Source organism: Scyliorhinus canicula, chromosome 3, assembly GCF_902713615.1.
Source record: "Scyliorhinus canicula chromosome 3, sScyCan1.1, whole genome shotgun sequence".
Lineage (NCBI taxonomy): Eukaryota > Metazoa > Chordata > Chondrichthyes > Carcharhiniformes > Scyliorhinidae > Scyliorhinus > Scyliorhinus canicula.
Window position 1 is genome coordinate 9,698,683 of NC_052148.1, and position 27,437 is coordinate 9,726,119.

The following is a 27,437-nucleotide window of genomic DNA, read 5'->3' on the forward strand; positions in this document are numbered from 1 at the left end:
AGCCGCAGATGGTAACATTATCCAAGTACGGAAACGTGGCCCACAGCCCGTACTGGTCTACCATTCGGTCCATTGCTCGTTGGAACACCGAAACCCTGTTAGTGACGCCGAAGGGAACCCGGAGGAATTGGAAGAGGCGGCCATCGGCCTCGAACGCCGTGTCGTGGCGGTCCTCCGGGCGGATTGGGAGCTGGTGGTATGCAGACTTCAGATCCACTGTGGAAAATAGCCGATATTGGGCGATCTGGTTTACCATGTCTGCAATCCTGGGGAGGGGATTTGCGTCTAGGAGCGTAAAGCAATTGATGGTCTGGCTATAGTCGATGACCATGCGGAATTTTCCCCCGGTCTTGACGACCACCACCTGAGCTCTCCAGGGACTGTTACTGGCCTCTATGATCCCCTCACTGAGCAGCCTTGGGACCTCCGTTCTGATAAATACCCTATCCTGCAGGCTGTACCGCCTGCTGCGGGTAGCTACCGGTTTGCAATCCGGGGTGAGGTTGGCGAAGAGAGGAGGGGGGGGGGGGGGGGCGATGCGCAGCGTGGCGAGGCTGCAGATAGTGAGTGGGGGCAGGGGCCCACCGAAGCTGAGGGTGAGGCTCTTGAGATTACATTGGAAATCCAGGCCTAAGAGGAGTGGCGCGAAGAGGTCGGGCAAGACGTACAGTTTAAATTTGGAATAGCTAGCGCCTCGAATCGTTAGCGTTGCTGTAGTGCGGCCTTGGATTTGGATGGAATGGGAGCCCGAAGCGAGGGCGATAGTTTGGTTGACGGGATAAATAGGGAGGGAACAGCGTCTTACCAGCTCTGGGTGTATGAAGCTCTCTGTGCTCCCGGAGTCGATGAGGCACGACGTGTTGTACCCGTTGATCTGGACCTCCGTCATCGAATTTCTCAGATGCTTGGGGCGAGATTGGTCGAGGTTGACCGCGTTGAGTTGCGGGCCGCGTGGTGGGTGCCCGGGGGAGTCGAATTCTTCCGATCGGGCGTCCTGTCGAGTAGATGCCGCTGCGTTCTGGCGAGCTTGATGCAGGAACACTGTGCTGAGTTGCGGGCCATGTGGTGACTGCCCGGGGATATCGCACTCCTCCGATGAGCTGTTTGAGTTTGGGGATGCAGCTAGGGCCCGTGGATCGCACGTGGAGGGTGGTGATGAAGATGGCGTCCAAGATGGCGGCCCCCATGGATCGCACGTGGCGGGAGGGGGCGGAGCCTGAGCGTAGGCCGCAGCGTTTCGGGCCCCGCGGGCCTGCTGGTGCTGGGGGCGATGTTTTTGGACTGTTGGGGTGTTGAGGGCTGGGGCCCTTCTGCCGAGGCACACTTTAGCATAGTGGCCTTTCTTCCCGCAGCTGCTGCAGGTCGCGGATCTGGCTGAGCAGTGCTGCCGCGGGTGCTGGCTTTGTCCACAGAAGTGGCAGGCTGGGGCAGTTGAATAACTGGTTTGGGGAGCTGAATAGTGGCAGGCTGGAACAGTTGAATAACTGGTTTGGGGAGCTGAATAGTGGCAGCTGGAACAGTTGAATAACTGGTTTGGGGAGCTGAATAGTGGCAGGCTGGAGCAGTTGAATAACTGGTTTGGGGAGCTGAATAGTGGCAGCTGGAGCAGTTGAATAACTGGTTTGGGGAGCTGAATAGTGGCAGACTGGAGCAGTTGAATAACTGGTTTGGGGAGCTGAGTAGCTGGCTGGGGGAGCTGAGTAATTAGCTGGAGCAGCTGGATAGTTTGAGTAGTTGACTGGGACAGTAGGGCGGCCGACTGTGGCAGCGCGATAGCTGGGGGGCCTTGCGGCACAGGCTTGGGGGGTCCTCAGGTCAGGGGCCCATGCGGGGTTAGCGGGGTCCGCGGGAAACGAGTTGAGGCTGCGGAAGGAAACTTCCATCGTGATAGCAGCCTCTACGGTAGTCTCTAAGCCCTGGGCCCCATTTTCTAATAGTCTCTGGCGTACATAGCTAGATCGAAGGCCCGCTACAAAAACTTCCCGCACAGCAAGCTCCCTATGTTCGGCCGCGGTTACAGCCTGGTAATTGCAGTCATTTGAGAGATTGTTCAACTCGCGTGCAAATTCAGCTAAAGTTTCAGGAGCCTGTTGTCGGCGAGTCGTGAGCACATGGCCGGCAAAGACCTTGTTCATGGGCCTAATATACATTTTGTCCAAAATCGCCAGCGCAGCGGTGTAGGAACCGGCTGGATTTAGTTGTGTAGAAATTCTGTGGCTTACCCTCGCGTGCAGTAGGCTGAGCTTTTGTTCCTCCGTAGTTTCAGCGGTGCTGATTTCGGCCAGGTAGGCCTTAAAACATTTCAGCCAGTGGCAGAAGGTTTCTTTCGCCTCTGCATCCTGCGGATCGAGTTCTAGACGTCCTGGTTTTAGAGCGGATTTCATGCTTTACTTCGGCAGCTTCTTAAGTGTATTAAATTGATGGAACCATCAATTCAGCGAACACGTGTAGTTGGATCTGAACAGAGGCTTTAATACACTTACAATAGAGCCAGCCTATTCGTCGTTGAACTTCAGGTGAACTGGCAGGCTGGCTCTAAGGCACTGATCTTTATACATCGGTCCCAGGGGGAGGAGTCCTGGGCAGAGCCAAGGGAGGAGCCCAGTACAAACTCTCGCGTACTCCCAGAGCGTCTCCCCCTGGTGGTCGGATAGTGCAACTGCACTTACAATGGGTAGATAACGAACATATATACATGGAGTGATATTGGCAACTATATATAGTGTGAATCACATTCACCACAGAGGGTTCTTTGGGGTGGAAGATAGATGTGCTAAATGTGCGGAAGGACCAGCGAACCATGTCTACATGTTCTGGGCATGTCCGAAGCTTAGGGGATTTTGGCAGGGGTTTGCTGACATCATGTCCACGGTGTTAAAAACAAGGGTGGCGCTGAGTCTAGAGGTAGCGATTTTCGGGGTGTCGGAAGACCCGGGAATCCAGGAGGAGAAAGAGGCAGACGTTCTGGCCTTTGCTTCCCTGGTAGCCCGGAGACGGATACTATTAGCTTGGAGGGACTCAAAGCCCCCGAAGTCGGAGACCCAGTTATCGGACATGGCGAGCTTTCTCTGTCTGGAGAAAATCAAGTTCGCCACGAGAGGCTCTGTTAGTGTTCGCCCGGAGGTGGCAACCGTTCGTTGACTTCTTCGCGGAAATTTAACCGTCAGCAGAAGGTGGGGGTGGGGGGGGGTGGGTTTAGCTTAGAGTAGGGGGTTAATCAGGGTGGGACATGTAAGGAAGGGAGACGGCTTTTACACTATGTTTATAGTTTCATGCACATTGTTTATTGTGTGGAGAAGCCGGCGTTGGACTGGGGTGAGCACAGTAAGAAGTTTTACAACACCAGGTTAAAGTCCAACAGGTTTGTTTCAAACACGAGCTTTCGGAGCGCAGCTCCTTCCTCAGGTGAATCAACCTTTCACCTGAGGAAGGATCAGCGCTCCAAAAGCTCGTGTTTGAAACAAACCTGTTGGACTTTAACCTGGTGTTGTAAGATTTCTTATTGTTTATTGTGCTGTTGTAAAACCAAAAATACCTCAATAAAATGTTATTAAAAAAAAGAGAAGCAGAGGGCTGAGATTATTTGATCTGCGGAGCCTGGGACTGTGGGGTCCCAAACAGGAATGTTGGGAGTGGGAGGGAGTGGGGGGAGCGCGGGTGAGGAATGTCAGTGAGGATTCATAAAACAGTGTCAGGAATATCAAGCTCGAGTTCTGAAGACATGGTTGGGGTTATTGGAGTTTTTTTCTTTGGGACAGAAAAGGAATCTCGGCTTCTGTCAGAGGCTGTCACAGCCGCCAATCAGTCCGTTGCCATCTGGAAGAATTTGAACTGAGAAACTTTTTTGAGTTTCACGACGATTTCAGTGTAAATAAGCCTGAGTGTCAGGGACTAAAGCAACATCACCATCTGCTGGCTGCAAATCTTACTGCAGCAAGACAGCCATTAGTGAGGGTCTGAAATAGGAAAAGACTTGTGTTTATATACTGCCTTCCAAAACTTCAGGATCCTCCCCACCTCCCTAAGCACCCCACAGCCAACAAGCAACTTTCTCCCAGTGTAGCTGCTGTTGCAGCCAAGTTGCGCACAGAAAGATCCCACAAGCAGCGAGTTGACAATGATCAGATGAGCTGTGTTTGTTCCCCCCCCCGGTGTTGGTCGAGGGGTGTGTATTGGTCACGGACACTCGGCAGACCTCCCTTGCTCTCGTGGGCGTAGGCGTGGAGCCTTTCACACGAGAGGGCAAACAGGGCCCGTGCCTAATCCGAAAGCCAGGCACCTGCGACAGTGCGACACCCCCTCGCCAATGCAGCGTGGGGGGGGGGGGGGGGGGGGGGAGTTTACAGCAGCTAGATCCAGTCAAACTGTAACTCGTCAATCCAAAGATCCAACTGACCCGGTGTGTGGCAGAATCAGAAATCGCAGAGAAAAGACCGTGCAGAAAAGGCCCTTCGGCCCATCGAGTCTACACTGCCTTGATGTTGTAGCTATTGTCTGTTTCTGATATCCAGCCTCCCACATGGACCTATTACACTCCTGCAGTGGGGAGTGTAAAGTAGCACGGATGGGATTCTCTGTGGGATCACCCTCCCTCCCCGACCCAGATGTGGGATTACGATGAGGCGGACGGGGCCTTCGCCGGGAACCTCACCCACGCCCCTGTTAAGGCCCTGAAATGACCACTTCATTAAAAAAAACCTAATGGCCGTTTCCTGCCAAGCCTCGGGTTAAAGGCTGGTGGGAGGGCCGATGACTCAGGATAGAAAACTGAAATAGTTCAGCCGATTTTGGGCCCTCTCTCCCTCCATCCTCCCCCCCCTCCCTACTAGGGTATCCCCCCTCCCCTTCCCGGGAACCCCTGGAACTTACCTGAAGTAAGTTCATAATCAAGGATCCCTCCCACCCGGCTTACTCACTCTTCCAACTTCTTCCATCGGGCAGGAGATACAGAAGTCTGAGAACACGCACAAACTGACTCAAAAACAGCTTCTTCCCCACTGTCAGCAGGCTCCTAAATGACCCTCTTATGGACTGACCTCATTAACACTACACCCTGTCTGCTTCATCCGATGCTTATGTAGTTACATTGTGGACCTTGTGTTTCCCTTTTATGTATTTTCTTTTTATTTTATTTTATTTTCGTGTACTGAATGATCTGTTTGAGCCGCTCGCAGAAAAATACTTTTCACTGTACCTTGGTACACATGGCACTAAACAAACACACCCAATCCAATCCAAGTGCGGACCCCGGAACTCAGTCTCAGTCGTGATGCTGCAGTACCTCTTCTGGCCACTGCAGCGCTGTGCCTGGTGGGGCTGATGAGCTGTCAGCCAGCCTGAGGTGGGACCTCCTTCCAAGGGTGGTCAGGAATCCTGCCTGCCTGCCGCCACTCAACCCTCAATGAATGTGTAACGGCAGCGAGCAGGGGCTGAGTTCCCCGCTGACTCTCAGGATGTCGCACACTGAGCGCTCGCCATCCTGAGAGTTCAGGCCCTGGCTATTTTGGGTGGTTATTTGATTTGAAATCTGGGAATTCAGGACATCGGCAGGAGGTTCAGCTGATGTGAAAAATCCCGCCAAAGGGCACAATGCCCTTAAATTTGACCCAAGCCGTTGAATGGTGAACAGATTAGTTGTCTAATCAATCTAGTTATTGCTACAATTCAAAGCTCATTGCTTCCTGGGTCAGAGGATGGACTCAGACACTTTGAGAAAGATTGAGATGCTGGGAAACAGATAGATGTTACACCTAACGGTGATCATTTAAGGCGGCACGGTGGCACAGTGGGTTAGCACTGCTGCCTCACGGCACTGAGGACCCGGGTTCGACCCCAGCCCTGGGTCACTGTCCGTGTGGAGTTTGCACGTTCTCCCCGTGTCTGCGTGGGTTTCTCCCCCACAACCCCAAAGATGAAAGAATGAAAATGAAAATCGCTTATTGTCACGAGTAGGCTTCTATGAAGTTACTGTGAAAAGCCCCTAGTCGCCACATTCCGGCGCCTGTTCGGGGAGGCTGGCACGGGAATCAAACCGGGCTCCTGGCCTGCCTTGGTCTGCTTTAAAAGCCAGCGATTTGGCCCAGATGTGCAGGTTAGGTGGATTGGCCATGCTAAATTGCCACTTAATTGGAAAAAAAAACCCCATGATCATTTCTCATCAAACAGCAGGACCAGGGGGCATAGCCTCAAAATAAGGGGAAATAGATTTAGGACTGAGCTTAGGAGGAACCTCTTCACCCAAAGGGTTGTGAATCTATGGAAATCCTTGCCCAGTGAAGCAGTTGAGGCTCCTTCATTAAATGTTTTCAAGGTGGGCAGCACGGTAACATTGTGGATAGCACAATTGCTTCACAGCTCCAGGGTCCCAGGTTCGATTCCGGCTGGGGTCACTGTCTGTGCGGAGTCTGCACATCCTCCCCGTGTGTGCGTGGGTTTCCTCCGGGTGCTCCGGTTTCCTCCCACAGTCCAAAGATGTGCAGGTGAGGTGGATTGGCCAGGTTAAATTGCCCTTAGTGTCGGGTGGGGTTACTGGGTTATGGGAATAGGGTGGAAATGTTGACCTTGGGTAGGGTGCTCTTTCCAAGAGCTGGTGCAGACTCGATGGGCCGAGTGGCCTCCTTCTGCACTGTAAATTCTATGATAATTTATGATAAAGATAGATAGTTTTTTGAAGAATAAAGGAATAAAGGGTTATGGTGTTGGGGCCGGAAAGTGGAGCTGAGTCCACAAAAGATCAGCCATGATCCCATTGAATGGCAGAGCAGGCTCAAGGGGCCATATGGCCTATTCCTGCTCCTAGTTCTTATGTTCTTATTCACTCCCTCCCTCATGTGTACCACCTGCAAGTCACTCACCACCCTGACTTAGAAATATATCGACGTTCCTTCACTGTCGCTGGGTCAAAACTCTGGAGCTCCCTCTCTAACAGCACATTTTAAAAATTAATTAACAGGATGTGAATATCACTGAATTGCTCGAGAAGGTTATGGTGAGCTGACTCGGTGAATCACTGTAGCTCTTGCGGTCTGTGTCAGAGAGTCTTCCTGTGTGGTCCCCATGCGGTGAAGCATGTTGGGCAAAGGAGGTGCTGGAAGCCACCTAGAGTTGAATCGCTGACTGATGCTCATTGCCCTGGGCTCATTTGTGGGGGATGTTCACTGGAGTGGTGGACAGGGATGAGCTGTAAGTGACCATGGGACCTGTAGCCCAGTGACAGCCATTAGCGAGTGGAGGTGGTGAGATCACTACATATCAGAGAACTGGGGTTTGGCCAGCGAGTGACACGTCAAGTCGTTGAAAGCAAGGGTGGAACAGTGGTTAGCACGGCTGCCTCACAGCGCCAGGGACCCGGGTTCAATTCCAGCCTTGGGTGCTGTTCCACGTTCTCCCCATGTCTGCGTGGGTTTCCTCCGGGTGCTCCGGATTCCCCCCACAATCAAGTGTTGTCAGTTTAGGTGGATTGGCTAAATTGCCCCTTAGTGCCAAAAGGTGAGGTAGGGTTACTGGGGGATAGGGTGGAGGCATGGGCCGAGGTAAGGTGCACTTTCCAAGGGTCGGTGCAGACTCGATGGGCCGAACAGCCTCCGGCTGCACGACCGGGGTTCTAGGATCCACCAGAAAAGCTGACAGATCGAAAGGTTTTGGGGAACATTCTGGAAATACAGGCCACAGTCACGGGACAGAGAAGCACCAGTCGTGACAATACATCGCTGAGATTTCACTCCCAGACCCACCAACTCTACACCAAAAGTTCAGTTTTTGCCAAGTTTAATACACACAATTCCCAAACCACCATCAATGATAAAAAAGTCTTTGTGCAGCAGAGTTTACACACACACTCGGCACATGACAAGGTCACGCGAGGAATCAGCTGTGAGACAGACACAATCACAGGTAAACTTCATCATATCCAATCTATCGAAACCACACGGAACCTCGAATCATGATCACAGACTCTGCTCATCAACCACATTCCCAGTTACCTGACACTTAATTACTGACTGAAATCTCAGGGCAGATCTCTCAAAATAATAAACACACCTTTAAAATTAATCACCATCACATCTCACTGTGGATTTGGTTTCGGTCAGGTCCAGAGTAAAGCCCCCTCTACACTGTCCCCATCAAACTCTCCCAGGACAGGTACAGCAGGAGGTTAGATACAGAGTAAAGCTCCCTCTGCACTGTCCCCATCAAACACTCCCAGGACAGATACAGTACGGGGTTAGATACAGAGTAAAGCTCCCTCTACACTGTCCCCATCAAACACTCCCAGGACAGGTACAGCACAGGGTTAGATACAGAGTAAAGCTCCATCTACGCTGTCCCCATCAAACACTCCCAGGACAGATACAGTACGGGGTTAGATACAGAGTAAAGCTCCCTCTACACTGTCCCCATCAAACACTCCCAGGACAGGTACAGCACGGGGTTAGATACAGAGTAAAGCTCCCTCTACACTGTCCCCATCAAACACTCCCCAGGACAGGTACAGCACGGGGTTAGATACAGAGTAAAGCTCCCACTACACTGTCCCCATCAAACACTCCCAGGACAGGTACCAGATCCAGTCGGGGTTAGATACAGAGTAAAAGGCTCCCTCTACTGTCCCCACAAACACTCCCAGGACAGGTACAGCACGGGGTTAGATAGCAGAGTAAAGCTCCCTCTACACTGTCCCATCAAACACTCCCAGGACAGGTACAGCACGGGTTAGATACAGAGTAAAGCTCCCACTACAATGTCCCATAAACACTCCCAGGACAGGTACAGCACGGGGTTAGATACAGAGTAAAGCTCCCTCTACACTGTCCCCATCAAACACTCCCAGGACAGGTACATCACGGGGTTAGATACAGAGTAAGGTTTCTCATCACCAGGTCTCTGATATAAAATGGAGTAGTTAGGGTTAGGGTTAAAGCACAGACGGAGTTGCCACTGTGGTGTGATCCTCGACCTTCTGCTTCCTAACTCAGTTCAATAAGATGGGCTTGCTGAACATTGATGGAGCTGCAACGGGCGGTAATGTTCGGTTTATTGAGGGTTCCGGCCATGATGTTGGAGATACTGAGGAGCCGCAAACACCATCACCAAATAATCCTTTGGACTCTGTAGTGTAGGAGGTCACCACTGTCCAATCTTTTTGCTGAGATTGTGTACGTCAATCTGCTTTGTCGCTGATGAGGAGAATGGAGTTTGTTAAATCTGGCGGGCTCCTTTGGGGAGCTGTCTTCCTCCCCGCTATTCCGCCATTGCTACTGATGCCCCGGTGTTCTGGAACCATCCACCTCGCAGATGTCGTACCAGTGCTCAGCAACGCGGCCCTGAGGGAGAAGGCCATTGAGGGGCAGCGAGGTGTTCCCCTCACGATCCCGCTCATTGATGACCCTCCAATACACTGTGTCCTTGAAGACAAAAACGGTGGCGTGGGTGTAGGAGTAATAAACAGCATCCAGGTTCCCCAGCGGGTGGTTGCCCTTGACGACTGGTGGGAAAACGTCCACAATCCTCTTGGGATATCCGGGCACCGTGCTGTTTAGGTCGACGCTAAATGCGGTCACCTGTGGGTTAGAACAGAGCGGTCAAGGCTGCAGAAACAATCACACCTTCCCACCCACACTAGCTGCAGCCCTGCTGAACCCAATCATCTCCTGCCACCTTCCTCAGCCCCACTTCCTTCACACTAAACAACAGTGCTAACACATCTCAATCATAAAATCATTGGCGCCCCCTCATGGCGATGATACTCTGGGCGCATCTATTGTGCTCAGTGCTGTAAAGGGAGGTTGGGCACATAAACTAGATGGGTCGGCATTTAGCCCGTGTCAACTCAGTATCTAACCCCGTGCTGGACCTGTCCTGGGAGTGTTTGATGGGGACAGTGTAGAGGGAGCTTTACTCTGTATCTAACCCCGTGCTGTACCTGTCCTGGGAGTGTTTGATGGGGACAGTGTAGAGGGAGCTTTACTCTGTATCTAACCCCGTGCTGTACCTGTCCTGGGAGTGTTTGATGGGGACAGTGTAGAGGTAGCTTTACTCTGTATCTAACCCCGTGCTGTACCTGTCCTGGGAGTGTTTGATGGGGCAGTGTAGAGGGAGCTTTATTCTGTATCTAACCCCGTGCTGTACCTGTCCTGGGAGTGTTTGATGGGGGCAGTGTAGAGGGAGCTTTACTCTGTATCTAACCCCGTGCTGTATCTGTCCTGGGAGTGTTTGATGGGGACAGTGTAGAGGGAGCTTTACTCTGTATCTAACCCCGTGGTGTACCTGTCCTGGGAGTGTTTGATGGGGACAGTGTAGAGGGAGCTTTACTCTGTATCTAACCCCGTGCTGTAACTGTCCTGGGAGTGTTTGATGGGGACAGTGTAGAGGGAGCTTTACTCTGTATCTAACCCCATGCTGTACCTGTCCTGGGAGTGTTTGTTGGGGACAGTGTAGAGGGAGCTTTACTCTGTATCTAACCCCGTGCTGTACCTGTCCTGGGAGTGTTTGATGGGGGCAGTGTAGAGGGAGCTTTACTCTGTATCTAACCCCGTGCTGTATCTGTCCTGGGAGTGTTTGATGGGGACAGTGTAGAGGGAGCTTTACTCTGTATCTAACCCCGTGCTGTACCTGTCCTGGGAGTGTTTGATGGGGACAGTGTAGAGGGAGCTTTACTCTGTATCTAACCCCATGCTGTACCTGTCCTGGGAGTGTTTGATGGGGACAGTGTAGAGGGAGCTTTACTCTGTATCTAACCCCGTGCTGTACCTGTCCTGGGAGTGTTTGATGGGGACAGTGTAGAGGGAGCTTTACTCTGTATCTAACCCCGTGCTGTACCTGTCCTGGGACTGTTTGATGGGGACAGTGTAGAGGGAGCTTTACTCCGTATCTAACCCCGTGCTGTACCTGTCCTGGGAGTGTTTGATGCGGACAGTGTAGAGGGAGCTTTACTCTGTATCTAACCCCGTGCTGTACCTGTCCTGGGAGTGTTTGATGCGGACAGTGTAGAGGGAGCTTTACTCTGTATCTAACCCCGTGCTGTACCTGTCCTGGGAGTGTTTGATGGGGACAGTGTAGAGGGAGCTTTACTCTGTATCTAACCCCGTGCTGTACCTGTCCTGGGAGTGTTTGATGGGGGCAGTGTAGAGGGAGCTTTACTCTGTATCTAACCCCGTGCTGTATCTGTCCAGGGAGTGTTTGATGGGGACAGTGTAGAGGGAGCTTTACTCTGTATCTAACCCCGTGCTGTACCTGTCCTGGGAGTGTTTGATGGGGACTGTGTAGAGGGAGCTTTACTCTGTATCTAACCCCGTGCTGTACCTGTCCTGGGAGTGTTTGATGGGGACAGTGTAGAGGGAGCTTTACTCTGTATCTAACCCCGTGCTGTACCTGTCCTGGGAGTGTTTGATGGGGACAGTGTAGAGGGAGCTTTACTCTGTATCTAACCCCGTGCTGTATCTGTCCTGGGAGTGTTTGATGGGGACAGTGTAGAGGGAGCTTTACTCTGTATCTAACCCCGTGCTGTACCTGTCCTGGGAGTGTTTGATGGGGACAGTGTAGAGGGAGCTTTACTCTGTATCTAACCCCGTGCTGTATCTGTCCTGGGAGTGTTTCATGGGGACAGTGTAGAGGGAGCTTTACTCTGTATCTAACCCCGTGCTGTACCTGTCCTGGGAGTGTTTGATGGGGACAGTGTAGAGGGAGCTTTACTCTGTATCTAACCCCGTGCTGTACCTGTCCTGGGGGTGTTCAAACAGCTTCAGCCCTCGGCTTTGATGTTCTGGATACGATTATTCTTTGTAACTATTGATAACCAGTGGTGTGAATGGAATGGGCAGTTTACAGGACTGGGTTGAAGATGATTGGATTTGCGAGGGGGTTGGAGATGACTGATACTCACATTAGAGCCTTTAAAGAAGTAGACGCAGTGGTCCCTTTTGTCAAAGTAGATGGCATCAATCGGCCCATCAATTCCAGGGAAACCGTGTGAGATGGGGCGAGGGTAGCGATTACCCTGTGGGTCCTCAGTATAAACTCTGTCATTGTCATTGTCATATTGCCAGTACATGGTGCCTATTAGCAGAATGAGAGAGGGTGGTGAGCTTCTTTCAAACAACGCCGAGTTCAAATAAACCGTGTGGGACGACCATCGTCTCTAACAGCCTCTGCCCAGGAGTCTACAGTACAGTTAATCCAGCCTCTGCCCAGCTACACTACAGTTAATCCAGCCTCTGGCCAGCTACACTACAGTTAATCCAGCCTCTGCCCAGCTACACTACAGTTAATCCAGCCTCTGCCCAGCTACACTACAGTTAATCCAGCCTCTGCCCCGCTACACTGCAGTTAATCCAGCCTCTGCCCAACTACACTACAGTTAATCCAGCCCCTGCCCAGCTACACTACAGTTAATCCAGCCTCAGCCCAGCTACACTACAGTTAACCCAGCCTCTACCCAGCTACACTACAGTCAATCCAGCCTCTGCCCAGCTACACTACAGTTAATCCAGCCTCTGCCCAGCTACACTACAGTTAATCCAGCCTCTGCCCAGTTACACTACAGTTAATCCAGCCTCTGCCCAGCTACACTACAGTTAATCCAGCCTCTGCCCTGCTACACTACAGTTAATCCAGCCTCTGCCCAGGGTCTGCACTACAGTTAATCCAGCCTCTGCCCAGCTACACTACAGTTAATCCAGCCTCTGCCCAGGGTCTGCACTACAGTTAATCCAGCCTCTGCCCAGCTACACTACAGTTAATCCAGCCTCTGCCCAGCTACACTACAGTTAATCCAGCCTCTGCCCTGCTACACTACAGTTAATCCAGCCTCTGCCCAGCTACACTACAGTTAATCCAGCCTCTGCCCAGCTACACTACAGTTAATCCAGCCTCTGCCCAGGGTCTACACTACAGTTAATCCAGCCTCTGCCCAGGGTCTACACTACAGTTAATCCAGCCTCTGCCCAGTTACACTACAGTTAATCCAGCCTCTGCCCAGGGTCTACACTACAGTTAATCCAGCCTCTGCCCAGGGTCTACACTACAGTTAATCCAGCCTCTGCCCAGCTACACTACAGTTAATCCAGCCTCTACCCAGTTACACTACAGTTAATCCAGCCTCTGCCCAGCTACACTACAGTTAATCCAGCCTCTGCCCAGCTACACTACAGTTAATCCAGCCTCTGCCCAGTTACACTACAGTTAATCCAACCTCTGCCCAGCTACACTACAGTTAATCCAACCTCTGCCCAGCTACACTACAGTTAATCCAGCCTCTGCCCAGGGTCTACACTACAGTTAATCCAGCCTCTGCCCAGCTACACTACAGTTAATCCAGCCTCTGCCCAGCTACACTACAGTTAATCCAGCCTCTGCCCAGCTACACTACAGTTAATCCAGCCTCTGCCCAGTTACACAACAGTTAATCCAGCCTCTGCCCAGTTACACTACAGTTAATCCAGCCTCTGCCCAGCTACACTACAGTTAATCCAGCCTCTGCCCAGCTACACTACCGTTAATCCAGCCTCTGCCCAGGGTCTACACTACAGTTAATCCAGCCTCTGCCCAGCTACACTACAGTTAATCCAGCCTCTGCCCAGCTACACTACAGTTAATCCAGCCTCTGCCCAGCTACACTACAGTTAATCCAGCCTCTGCCCAGCTACACTACAGTTAATCCAGCCTCTGCCCAGCTACACTACAGTCAATACAGCCTCTGCCCAGCTACACTACAGTTAATCCAGCCTCTGCCCAGTTACACTACAGTTAATCCAGCCTCTGCCCAGCTACACTACAGTTAATCCAGCCTCTGCCCAGTTACACTACAGTTAATCCAGCCTCTGCCCAGCTACACTACAGTTAATCCAGCCTCTGCCCAGCTACACTACAGTTAATCCAGCCTCTGCCCAGGGGTCTACTCTACAGTTAATCCAGCCTCTGCCCAGCTACACTACAGTTAATCCAGCCTCTGCCCAGTTACACTACAGTTAATCCAGCCTCTGCCCAGCTACACTACAGTTAATCCAGCCTCTGCCCAGCTACACTACAGTCAATCCAGCCTCTGCCCAGCTACACTACAGTTAATCCATCCTCTGCCCAGCTACACTACAGTTAATCCAGCCTCTGCCCAGCTACACTACAGTTAATCTAGCCTCTGCCCAGCTACACTACAGTTAATCCAGCCTCTGCCCAGCTACACTACAGTTAATCCAGCCTCTGCCCAGCTACACTACAGTTAATCCAACCTCTGCCCAGCTACACTACAGTTAATCCAGCCTCTGCCCAGCTACACTACAGTTAATCCAGCCTCTGCCCAGCTACACTACAGTTAATCCAGCCTCTGCCCAGCTACACTACAGTCAATCCAGCCTCTGCCCAGCTACACTACAGTTAATCCAGCCTCTGCCCAGCTACACTACAGTTAATCCAGCCTCTGCCCAGCTACACTACAGTTAATCCAGCCTCTGCCCAGCTACACTACAGTTAATCCAGCCTCTGCCCAGCTACACTACAGTTAATCCAGCCTCTGCCCAGCTACACTACAGTTAATCCAGCCTCTGCCCAGGGTCTACACTACAGTTAATCCAGCCTCTGCCCAGCTACAGTACAGTTAATCCAGCCTCTGCCCAGGGTCTACACTACAGTTAATCCAGCCTCTGCCCAGCTACACTACAGTTAATCCAGCCTCTGCCCAGCTACACTACAGTTAATCCAGCCTCTGCCCAGCTACACTACAGTTAATCCAGCCTCTGCCCAGCTACACTACAGATAATCCAGCCTCTGCCCAGCTACGCTACAGTTAATCCAGCCTCTGCCCAGCTACACTACAGTTAATCCAGCCTCTGCCCAGCTACACTACAGTTAATCCAGCCTCTGCCCAGCTACACTACAGTTAATCCAGCCTCTGCCCAGTTACACTACAGTTAATCCAGCCTCTGCCCAGGGTCTACACTACAGTTAATCCAGCCTCTGCCCAGGGTCTACACTACAGTTAATCCAGCCTCTGCCCAGCTACACTACAGTTAATCCAGCCTCTGCCCAGTTACACTACAGTTAATCCAGCCTCTGCCCAGCTACACTACAGTTAATCCAGCCTCTGCCCAGCTACACTACAGTTAATCCAGCCTCTGCCCAGTTACACTACAGTTAATCCAACCTCTGCCCAGCTACACTACAGTTAATCCAACCTCTGCCCAGCTACACTACAGTTAATCCAGCCTCTGCCCAGGGTCTACACTACAGTTAATCCAGCCTCTGCCCAGCTACACTACAGTTAATCCAGCCTCTGCCGAGCTACGCTACAGTTAATCCAGCCTCTGCCCAGCTACACTACAGTTAATCCAGCCTCTGCCCAGCTACACTACAGTTAATCCAGCCTCTGCCCAGTTACACAACAGTTAATCCAGCCTCTGCCCAGTTACACTACAGTTAATCCAGCCTCTGCCCAGCTACACTACAGTTAATCCAGCCTCTGCCCAGCTACACTACCGTTAATCCAGCCTCTGCCCAGGGTCTACACTACAGTTAATCCAGCCTCTGCCCAGCTACACTACAGTTAATCCAGCCTCTGCCCAGCTACACTACAGTTAATCCAGCCTCTGCCCAGCTACACTACAGTTAATCCAGCCTCTGCCCAGCTACACTACAGTTAATCCAGCCTCTGCCCAGCTACACTACAGTCAATACAGCCTCTGCCCAGCTACACTACAGTTAATCCAGCCTCTGCCCAGTTACACTACAGTTAATCCAGCCTCTGCCCAGCTACACTACAGTTAATCCAGCCTCTGCCCAGTTACACTACAGTTAATCCAGCCTCTGCCCAGCTACACTACAGTTAATCCAGCCTCTGCCCAGCTACACTACAGTTAATCCAGCCTCTGCCCAGGGGTCTACACTACAGTTAATCCAGCCTCTGCCCAGCTACACTACAGTTAATCCAGCCTCTGCCCAGTTACACTACAGTTAATCCAGCCTCTGCCCAGCTACACTACAGTTAATCCAGCCTCTGCCCAGCTACACTACAGTCAATCCAGCCTCTGCCCAGCTACACTACAGTTAATCCATCCTCTGCCCAGCTACACTACAGTTAATCCAGCCTCTGCCCAGCTACACTACAGTTAATCCAGCCTCTGCCCAGCTACACTACAGTTAATCCAGCCTCTGCCCAGCTACACTACAGTTAATCCAGCCTCTGGCCAGCTACACTACAGTTAATCCAACCTCTGCCCAGCTACACTACAGTTAATCCAGCCTCTGCCCAGCTACACTACAGTTAATCCAGCCTCTGCCCAGCTACACTACAGTTAATCCAGCCTCTGCCCAGCTACACTACAGTCAATCCAGCCTCTGCCCAGCTACACTACAGTTAATCCAGCCTCTGCCCAGCTACACTACAGTTAATCCAGCCTCTGCCCAGCTACACTACCGTTAATCCAGCCTCTGCCCAGCAACACTACAGTTAATCCAGCCTCTGCCCAGGGGTCTACACTACAGTTAATCCAGCCTCTGCCCAGTTACACTACAGTTAATCCAGCCTCTGCCCAGCTACACTACAGTTAATCCAGCCTCTGCCCAGCTACACTACAGTTAATCCAGCCTCTGCCCAGCTACACTACAGTTAATCCAGCCTCTGCCCAGCTACACTACAGTTAATCCAGCCTCTGCCCAGCTACACTACAGTTAATCCAGCCTCTGCCCAGCTACACTACAGTTAATCCAGCCTCTGCCCAGGGTCTACACTACAGTTAATCCAGCCTCTGCCCAGCTACAGTACAGTTAATCCAGCCTCTGCCCAGCTACACTACAGTTAATCCAGCCTCTGCCCAGCTACACTACAGTTAATCCAGCCTCTGCCCAGCAACACTACAGTTAATCCAGCCTCTGCCCAGGGTCTACACTACAGTTAATCCAGCCTCTGCCCAGGGTCTACACTACAGTTAATCCAGCCTCTGCCCAGCTACACTACAGTTAATCCAGCCTCTACCCAGTTACACTACAGTTAATCCAGCCTCTGCCCAGCTACACTACAGTTAATCCAGCCTCTGCCCAGCTACACTACAGTTAATCCAGCCTCTGCCCAGTTACACTACAGTTAATCCAACCTCTGCCCAGCTACACTACAGTTAATCCAACCTCTGCCCAGCTACACTACAGTTAATCCAGCCTCTGCCCAGGGTCTACACTACAGTTAATCCAGCCTCTGCCCAGCTACACTACAGTTAATCCAGCCTCTGCCCAGCTACACTACAGTTAATCCAGCCTCTGCCCAGCTACACTACAGTTAATCCAGCCTCTGCCCAGTTACACAACAGTTAATCCAGCCTCTGCCCAGTTACACTACAGTTAATCCAGCCTCTGCCCAGCTACACTACAGTTAATCCAGCCTCTGCCCAGCTACACTACCGTTAATCCAGCCTCTGCCCAGGGTCTACACTACAGTTAATCCAGCCTCTGCCCAGCTACACTACAGTTAATCCAGCCTCTGCCCAGCTACACTACAGTTAATCCAGCCTCTGCCCAGTTACACTACAGTTAATCCAGCCTCTGCCCAGCTACACTACAGTTAATCCAGCCTCTGCCCAGCTACACTACAGTTAATCCAGCCTCTGCCCAGGGGTCTACTCTACAGTTAATCCAGCCTCTGCCCAGCTACACTACAGTTAATCCAGCCTCTGCCCAGTTACACTACAGTTAATCCAGCCTCTGCCCAGCTACACTACAGTTAATCCAGCCTCTGCCCAGCTACACTACAGTCAATCCAGCCTCTGCCCAGCTACACTACAGTTAATCCATCCTCTGCCCAGCTACACTACAGTTAATCCAGCCTCTGCCCAGCTACACTACAGTTAATCCAGCCTCTGCCCAGCTACACTACAGTTAATCCAGCCTCTGCCCAGCTACACTACAGTTAATCCAGCCTCTGCCCAGCTACACTACAGTTAATCCAACCTCTGCCCAGCTACACTACAGTTAATCCAGCCTCTGCCCAGCTACACTACAGTTAATCCAGCCTCTGCCCAGCTACACTACAGTTAATCCAGCCTCTGCCCAGCTACACTACAGTTAATCCAGCCTCTGCCCAGCTACACTACAGTTAATCCAGCCTCTGCCCAGGGTCTACACTACAGTTAATCCAGCCTCTGCCCAGCTACAGTACAGTTAATCCAGCCTCTGCCCAGGGTCTACACTACAGTTAATCCAGCCTCTGCCCAGCTACACTACAGTTAATCCAGCCTCTGCCCAGCTACACTACAGTTAATCCAGCCTCTGCCCAGCTACACTACAGTTAATCCAGCCTCTGCCCAGCTACACTACAGATAATCCAGCCTCTGCCCAGCTACGCTACAGTTAATCCAGCCTCTGCCCAGCTACACTACAGTTAATCCAGCCTCTGCCCAGCTACACTACAGTTAATCCAGCCTCTGCCCAGCTACACTACAGTTAATCCAGCCTCTGCCCAGTTACACTACAGTTAATCCAGCCTCTGCCCAGGGTCTACACTACAGTTAATCCAGCCTCTGCCCAGGGTCTACACTACAGTTAATCCAGCCTCTGCCCAGCTACACTACAGTTAATCCAGCCTCTGCCCAGTTACACTACAGTTAATCCAGCCTCTGCCCAGCTACACTACAGTTAATCCAGCCTCTGCCCAGCTACACTACAGTTAATCCAGCCTCTGCCCAGCTACACTACAGTTAATCCAACCTCTGCCCAGCTACACTACAGTTAATCCAACCTCTGCCCAGCTACACTACAGTTAATCCAGCCTCTGCCCAGGGTCTACACTACAGTTAATCCAGCCTCTGCCCAGCTACACTACAGTTAATCCAGCCTCTGCCGAGCTACGCTACAGTTAATCCAGCCTCTGCCCAGCTACACTACAGTTAATCCAGCCTCTGCCCAGCTACACTACAGTTAATCCAGCCTCTGCCCAGTTACACAACAGTTAATCCAGCCTCTGCCCAGTTACACTACAGTTAATCCAGCCTCTGCCCAGCTACACTACAGTTAATCCAGCCTCTGCCCAGCTACACTACCGTTAATCCAGCCTCTGCCCAGGGTCTACACTACAGTTAATCCAGCCTCTGCCCAGCTACACTACAGTTAATCCAGCCTCTGCCCAGCTACACTACAGTTAATCCAGCCTCTGCCCAGCTACACTACAGTTAATCCAGCCTCTGCCCAGCTACACTACAGTTAATCCAGCCTCTGCCCAGCTACACTACAGTCAATACAGCCTCTGCCCAGCTACACTACAGTTAATCCAGCCTCTGCCCAGTTACACTACAGTTAATCCAGCCTCTGCCCAGCTACACTACAGTTAATCCAGCCTCTGCCCAGTTACACAACAGTTAATCCAGCCTCTGCCCAGTTACACTACAGTTAATCCAGCCTCTGCCCAGCTACACTACAGTTAATCCAGCCTCTGCCCAGCTACACTACCGTTAATCCAGCCTCTGCCCAGGGTCTACACTACAGTTAATCCAGCCTCTGCCCAGCTACACTACAGTTAATCCAGCCTCTGCCCAGCTACACTACAGTTAATCCAGCCTCTGCCCAGCTACACTACAGTTAATCCAGCCTCTGCCCAGCTACACTACAGTTAATCCAGCCTCTGCCCAGCTACACTACAGTCAATACAGCCTCTGCCCAGCTACACTACAGTTAATCCAGCCTCTGCCCAGTTACACTACAGTTAATCCAGCCTCTGCCCAGCTACACTACAGTTAATCCAGCCTCTGCCAGTTACACTACAGTTAATCCAGCCTCTGCCCAGCTACACTACAGTTAATCCAGCCTCTGCCCAGCTACACTACAGTTAATCCAGCCTCTGCCCAGGGGTCTACTCTACAGTTAATCCAGCCTCTGCCCAGCTACACTACAGTTAATCCAGCCTCTGCCCAGTTACACTACAGTTAATCCAGCCTCTGCCCAGCTACACTACAGTTAATCCAGCCTCTGCCCAGCTACACTACAGTCAATCCAGCCTCTGCCCAGCTACACTACAGTTAATCCATCCTCTGCCCAGCTACACTACAGTTAATCCAGCCTCTGCCCAGCTACACTACAGTTAATCCAGCCTCTGCCCAGCTACACTACAGTTAATCCAGCCTCTGCCCAGCTACACTACAGTTAATCCAGCCTCTGCCCAGCTACACTACAGTTAATCCAACCTCTGCCCAGCTACACTACAGTTAATCCAGCCTCTGCCCAGCTACACTACAGTTAATCCAGCCTCTGCCCAGCTACACTACAGTTAATCCAGCCTCTGCCCAGCTACACTACAGTCAATCCAGCCTCTGCCCAGCTACACTACAGTTAATCCAGCCTCTGCCCAGCTACACTACAGTTAATCCAGCCTCTGCCCAGCTACACTACAGTTAATCCAGCCTCTGCCCAGCTACACTACAGTTAATCCAGCCTCTGCCCAGCTACACTACAGTTAATCCAGCCTCTGCCCAGCTACACTACAGTTAATCCAGCCTCTGCCCAGGGTCTACACTACAGTTAATCCAGCCTCTGCCCAGCTACAGTACAGTTAATCCAGCCTCTGCCCAGGGTCTACACTACAGTTAATCCAGCCTCTGCCCAGCTACACTACAGTTAATCCAGCCTCTGCCCAGCTACACTACAGTTAATCCAGCCTCTGCCCAGCTACACTACAGTTAATCCAGCCTCTGCCCAGCTACACTACAGATAATCCAGCCTCTGCCCAGCTACGCTACAGTTAATCCAGCCTCTGCCCAGCTACACTACAGTTAATCCAGCCTCTGCCCAGCTACACTACAGTTAATCCAGCCTCTGCCCAGCTACACTACAGTTAATCCAGCCTCTGCCCAGTTACACTACAGTTAATCCAGCCTCTGCCCAGGGTCTACACTACAGTTAATCCAGCCTCTGCCCAGGGTCTACACTACAGTTAATCCAGCCTCTGCCCAGCTACACTACAGTTAATCCAGCCTCTGCCCAGTTACACTACAGTTAATCCAGCCTCTGCCCAGCTACACTACAGTTAATCCAGCCTCTGCCCAGCTACACTACAGTTAATCCAGCCTCTGCCCAGTTACACTACAGTTAATCCAACCTCTGCCCAGCTACACTACAGTTAATCCAACCTCTGCCCAGCTACACTACAGTTAATCCAGCCTCTGCCCAGGGTCTACACTACAGTTAATCCAGCCTCTGCCCAGCTACACTACAGTTAATCCAGCCTCTGCCGAGCTACGCTACAGTTAATCCAGCCTCTGCCCAGCTACACTACAGTTAATCCAGCCTCTGCCCAGCTACACTACAGTTAATCCAGCCTCTGCCCAGTTACACAACAGTTAATCCAGCCTCTGCCCAGTTACACTACAGTTAATCCAGCCTCTGCCCAGCTACACTACAGTTAATCCAGCCTCTGCCCAGCTACACTACCGTTAATCCAGCCTCTGCCCAGGGTCTACACTACAGTTAATCCAGCCTCTGCCCAGCTACACTACAGTTAATCCAGCCTCTGCCCAGCTACACTACAGTTAATCCAGCCTCTGCCCAGCTACACTACAGTTAATCCAGCCTCTGCCCAGCTACACTACAGTTAATCCAGCCTCTGCCCAGCTACACTACAGTCAATACAGCCTCTGCCCAGCTACACTACAGTTAATCCAGCCTCTGCCCAGTTACACTACAGTTAATCCAGCCTCTGCCCAGCTACACTACAGTTAATCCAGCCTCTGCCCAGTTACACTACAGTTAATCCAGCCTCTGCCCAGCTACACTACAGTTAATCCAGCCTCTGCCCAGCTACACTACAGTTAATCCAGCCTCTGCCCAGGGGTCTACACTACAGTTAATCCAGCCTCTGCCCAGCTACACTACAGTTAATCCAGCCTCTGCCCAGCTACACTACAGTTAATCCAGCCTCTGCCCAGCTACACTACAGTTAATCCAGCCTCTGCCCAGCTACACTACAGTCAATCCAGCCTCTGCCCAGCTACACTACAGTTAATCCATCCTCTGCCCAGCTACACTACAGTTAATCCAGCCTCTGCCCAGCTACACTACAGTTAATCCAGCCTCTGCCCAGCTACACTACAGTTAATCCAGCCTCTGCCCAGCTACACTACAGTTAATCCAGCCTCTGGCCAGCTACACTACAGTTAATCCAACCTCTGCCCAGCTACACTACAGTTAATCCAGCCTCTGCCCAGCTACACTACAGTTAATCCAGCCTCTGCCCAGCTACACTACAGTTAATCCAGCCTCTGCCCAGCTACACTACAGTCAATCCAGCCTCTGCCCAGCTACACTACAGTTAATCCAGCCTCTGCCCAGCTACACTACAGTTAATCCAGCCTCTGCCCAGCTACACTACAGTTAATCCAGCCTCTGCCCAGCAACACTACAGTTAATCCAGCCTCTGCCCAGGGGTCTACACTACAGTTAATCCAGCCTCTGCCCAGTTACACTACAGTTAATCCAGCCTCTGCCCAGCTACACTACAGTTAATCCAGCCTCTGCCCAGCTACACTACAGTTAATCCAGCCTCTGCCCAGCTACACTACAGTTAATCCAGCCTCTGCCCAGCTACACTACAGTTAATCCAGCCTCTGCCCAGCTACACTACAGTTAATCCAGCCTCTGCCCAGCTACACTACAGTTAATCCAGCCTCTGCCCAGCTACACTAGTTAATCCAGCCTCTGCCCAGCTACACTGCAGTTAATCCAGCCTCTGCCCAGCTACACTACAGTTAATCCAGCCTCTGCCCAGCTACACTACAGTTAATCCAGCCTCTGCCCAGCTACGCTACAGTTAATCCAGCCTCTGCCCAGCTACACTACAGTTAATCCAGCCTCTGCCCAGCTACACTACAGTTAATCCAGCCTCTGCCCAGCTACACTGCAGTTAATCCAGCCTCTGCCCAGCTACACTACAGTTAATCCAGCCTCTGCCCAGCTACACTAGTTAATCCAGCCTCTGCCCAGCTACGCTACAGTTAATCCAGCCTCTGCCCAGCTACACTACAGTTAATCCAGCCTCTGCCCAGCTACACTACAGTTAATCCAGCCTCTGCCCAGCTACGCTACAGTTAATCCAGCCTCTGCCCAGCTACACTACAGTTAATCCAGCCTCTGCCGAGCTACGCTACAGTTAATCCAGCCTCTGCCCAGTTACACTACAGTTAATCCAGCCTCTGCCCAGGGTCTACACTACAGTTAATCCAGCCTCTGCCCAGCTACACTACAGTTAATCCAGCCTCTGCCCAGCTACACTACAGTTAATCCAGCCTCTGCCCAGCTACACTACAGTTAATCCAGCCTCTGCCCAGCTACACTACAGTTAATCCAGCCTCTGCCCAGGGTCTACACTACAGTTAATCCAGCCTCTGCCCAGCTACAGTACAGTTAATCCAGCCTCTGCCCAGCTACACTACAGTTAATCCAGCCTCTGCCCAGCTACACTACAGTTAATCCAGCCTCTGCCCAGCCACACTACAGTTAATCCAGCCTCTGCCCAGCTACACTACAGATAATCCAGCCTCTGCCCAGCTACACTACAGTTAATCCAGCCTCTGCCCAGGGTCTACACTACAGTTAATCCAGCCTCTGCCCAGCTACAGTACAGTTAATCCAGCCTCTGCCCAGCTACACTACAGTTAATCCAGCCTCTGCCCAGCTACACTACAGTTAATCCAGCCTCTGCCCAGCCACACTACAGTTAATCCAGCCTCTGCCCAGCCACACTACAGTTAATCCAGCCTCTGCCCAGCTACACTACAGATAATCCAGCCTCTGCCCAGCTACACTACAGTTAATCCAGCCTCTGCCCAGCTACGCTACAGTTAATCCAGCCTCTGCCCAGCTACACTACAGTTAATCCAGCCTCTGCCGAGCTACGCTACAGTTAATCCAGCCTCTGCCCAGTTACACTACAGTTAATCCAGCCTCTGCCCAGCTACACTACAGTTAATCCAGCCTCTGGCCAGGAACACATGCACATACGGACATAGGCAGCATCAGTGAATTACATTGAGTTACATCGAGGCCAGAAAATACCCACAGGCCTTTTGGGCCAACAGTTCCGTGCTGTAATTTATTTCTTGGATAATTTGTTTATCAGATGCCAGGCAGCACAGTGGTTAGCACTGCTGCCCCGTAGCTACAGGGTCCCGGGTTCAATTCCAGCCTCGGGTGACTGTGTGGATTTTGCACTTTAGAACATAGAATTTAGAACAGTACAGCACAGAACAGGCCCTTCGGCCCTCGATGTTGTGCCGAGCATTGTTCGAAACAAAGATCAAGCTATCCCACTCCCTGTCATTCTGGTGTGCTCCAAGTGCCTATCCAATAACCGCTTGAAAGTTCCTAAAGAGTCCGACTCCACTATCACAGCAGGCAGTCCATTCCACATCCTAACCACTCTCTGAGTAAAGAACCTACCTCGGACATCCCTCCTATATCTCCCACCCTGAACCTTATAGTTATGCCCCCTTGTAACAGCTACATCCACCCGAGGAAATAGTCTCTGAACGTCCACTCTATCTATCCCCCTCGTCATCTCATAAACCTCTATTAAGTCGCCTCTTATCCTCCTTCACTCCAAAGAGAAAAGCCCTAGCTCCCTCAACCTTTCCTCATAAGACCTATCCTGCAAACCAGGCAGCATCCTGGTAAATCTCCTTTGCACCCTTTCCAATGCTTCCACATCCTTCCTATAATGATGTGACCAGAACTGCACACAATACTCCAAATGTGGTCTCACCAGGGTCATGTATAGTTGCAGCATAACCCCGCGGCTCTTAAACTCAAGCCCCCTGTTCTCCCCGTGTCTGCCTAGGTTTCTTCCGGGTGCTCCGGTTTCCTCCCATAGTCCAAAGAGATGCAAGTTAGGTGGATTGGCCATGATAAAATTGCCCCTTAGTGTCCAAAAATGCTAGGTGAGGTTATGGGGATAGGGTGGGGGGAGTGGGCCTGGGTAGGGTGCCCTTTCAGTGGTGCAGACTCGATGGGCTGAATGGCCTCCTTCTGCACTGTGGGGATTCTATGTGGGGATTCTAGATGAGCATCCTCTTAACCCTCTTCAGCTCACTAAATGACACCACCATTCAACTTATCCAGATTTGTAAAGAGCGATCCCCACTGCCCAGAATATTTGTCAAATTCTCTTTCAAAGCTGCTGCTTAACCTGTATTCTCCACCCCAGGGACATTGGACGGTGTAATGACCTCCAATTGGCTTTATTGGTTGGCCAATTGGAGTATGAGCTCCCTCAATGATAGCTCATTGAGGGGGCCCATATAAGCACCTGTGTAGGCTTTGTGATCCAGTCTTAAGTTGACTGGACTACTAGCAGCACTGTTTGTAGCTGCTCTTATATACAGTTATTGGCAATAAATACTGGTGTGGTGCCGGGACCCCTGCCTACTGTGGATTATTACAAATGGGGAACAAAGGAATTTAACAGTGGCCATTCTGCCCTTCCCATCTGCTCTGCCATTCAATAGCCTAATGGTTGAACTGGTTGCGGTGTCAGCTCCACCTCTGCCCTTTGACCCCCCCCCAGACCTACATGTCGATCGGAAATGTGTCTAACATTGAATATATTCAATGACCCAGCCTCCATCGGTCTCTCCTCCAGAGAATTTCACAGACTAAAGACCCTCTGAGAGAAAATAAAATATTTATTACAGGATCCAGGAAGAATCTAGAAGCGTTTACAAATCCCATTGCGGCTGTGTGAAAATATAATCTGTGAATAAAAGTAACCATGGAAACTGTCAGGTTACCATGAAAAACCCCTTCTGATTCAGTAAGATACTTACGGGAAGGAACACCAGTGTTTTTGTAACTCCTGTTGGAATGGTCATAGCAACAAGAATCACGGAAATGTGACGATGCCCCATGCCAGTCCTGTCTGAACCAGCTCTCTGAATGGGCATTATGGTTTGGTGCTGTTCCCCTGCCGTTTCCCCCTACCCCTGAACATTGTTTCTATTCAAATAATCTTCCAAAGCCCTGTTGAATGCCTCGATTGAACCCACCACATTTTCAGACAGCACATTCCAGACATAAACCACTCGCCGTGTGAAAAGGTTTCCTCACATCACATTTGCTTCTTTTGCAAACCACATGAAATCGGTCACCCTCTCATTCTCCATCCTTTTACGAAGGGGAACGGTTTCTCCTGATCTACTCTGTCCAGCCCCCTCGTGATTGTGAACAGCTCTATCAGATAGGATCCCCAACAGGTTTTTTTACATGCGCATTTTCCTTCTAAATTCTCTTTTTTTTTTAAACAAATAAATTTAGAGTACCCAATTCATTTCTTTTCCCATTAAGGGGCAATTTAGCGCGGCCGATCCACCGACCCTGCACATTGTTTTGGGTTGTGGGGGGCGAAACCCACGCAAACAGGGGGAGAATGTGTTAACTCCACACGGACAGTGACCCAGAGCCGGGATCGGACCTGGGACCTCGGTGCCGTGAGGCAGTAGTGCTAACCACCTTGCCACTTAATTCTCCTTCAGTTAAAGAGGAAATTTTAGCTTCTGAAAGTAAATCCTATGATTTACTGCTTTAATCCCGATTATAAATTCACCCCCCCCAATAACTTCCCTCCCCTTCTTCCCCACCCCCAGGGCCTTCTCAGTCCCTTGGAATGTTGGAGGATTAGTGACGCTCACATAGAAAGAATGTACGGCCTCACCTTTGAAGAAGAGAGTTACGTCCTTATTCCAGGTCCAGATGTGAACAAAGCCATCGATATCAGACGAAGGGAGACCTCGCCACCCGACCACCAGTGGGATGGGATCCCCGTACCGCGTCCTGTTGAAACGGTTCTCGTACATCCAGTACCAGCCGTGTCGCAGGAAGTAAGTGTTGAAACGGTACGTAACCTCACCAAACTCATTCTCCTCTCTGCGTACCCAATCAAACACTGTGTTAAAGCCGCCTTCACAGACCCCTGAAGCAGGGAACACAAGTAGATATTTCAGTTCATCACTGTTGAGTGCCTCTGCAGAATCACTCATTACTCCTTAACCGCTTGGATTCCGTTGATCTGCCCATTGAAGGAGCCTGCCAATTTACTCCCTGGCTTCACACACCCCATTCATCTCCAGCACTAATGCAAGCAGCTCGACACCATCCAGGACAAGGCAGCCCACTTGATTGCTCCCCCTTCCACAAACATTCAAATCCTCCACCACAGACGCACAGTGGCAGCCGTGTGTACCATCTACAAGATGCACTGCAGGAACTCACCAAAGTTCCTTAGACCATCTTCCAAACCCACGACCACTACCATCTAGAAGGACAAGAGCAGCAGATACCTGGGAACCCCACCACCTGGAGGTTCCCCTCCAAGTCACCCACCACTCTGACTTGGAAATATATTGCTGTTCCTTCACTGTCGCTGGGGCAACATCCTGGAACTCCCTCCCTAACAGCACAGTGGGTGTACCTATATACTTCTTTCATGG

At 51.3% G+C, this 27,437-nt stretch overlaps 1 protein-coding gene across 1 annotated transcript in view; it reads right to left on the reverse strand.

Annotated features, from left to right (window-relative positions):
- Positions 1-8,841: 8,841 nt before the first annotated feature.
- LOC119963810 (matrix metalloproteinase-21-like) overlaps positions 8,842-27,437 on the reverse strand; it is a 56,752-nt gene continuing 38,156 nt past the window's right edge. Inside the window, exons 6-8 of the mRNA XM_038793115.1 lie at positions 26,663-26,920; positions 11,882-12,054; positions 8,842-9,560 (exon numbers count right to left, since the gene is read on the reverse strand). Of these exons, the coding sequence (XP_038649043.1) occupies positions 9,255-9,560; positions 11,882-12,054; positions 26,663-26,920 (737 nt within the window). The 3' untranslated portion in view covers positions 8,842-9,254. The remainder of the gene's footprint in view (positions 9,561-11,881; positions 12,055-26,662; positions 26,921-27,437) is intronic.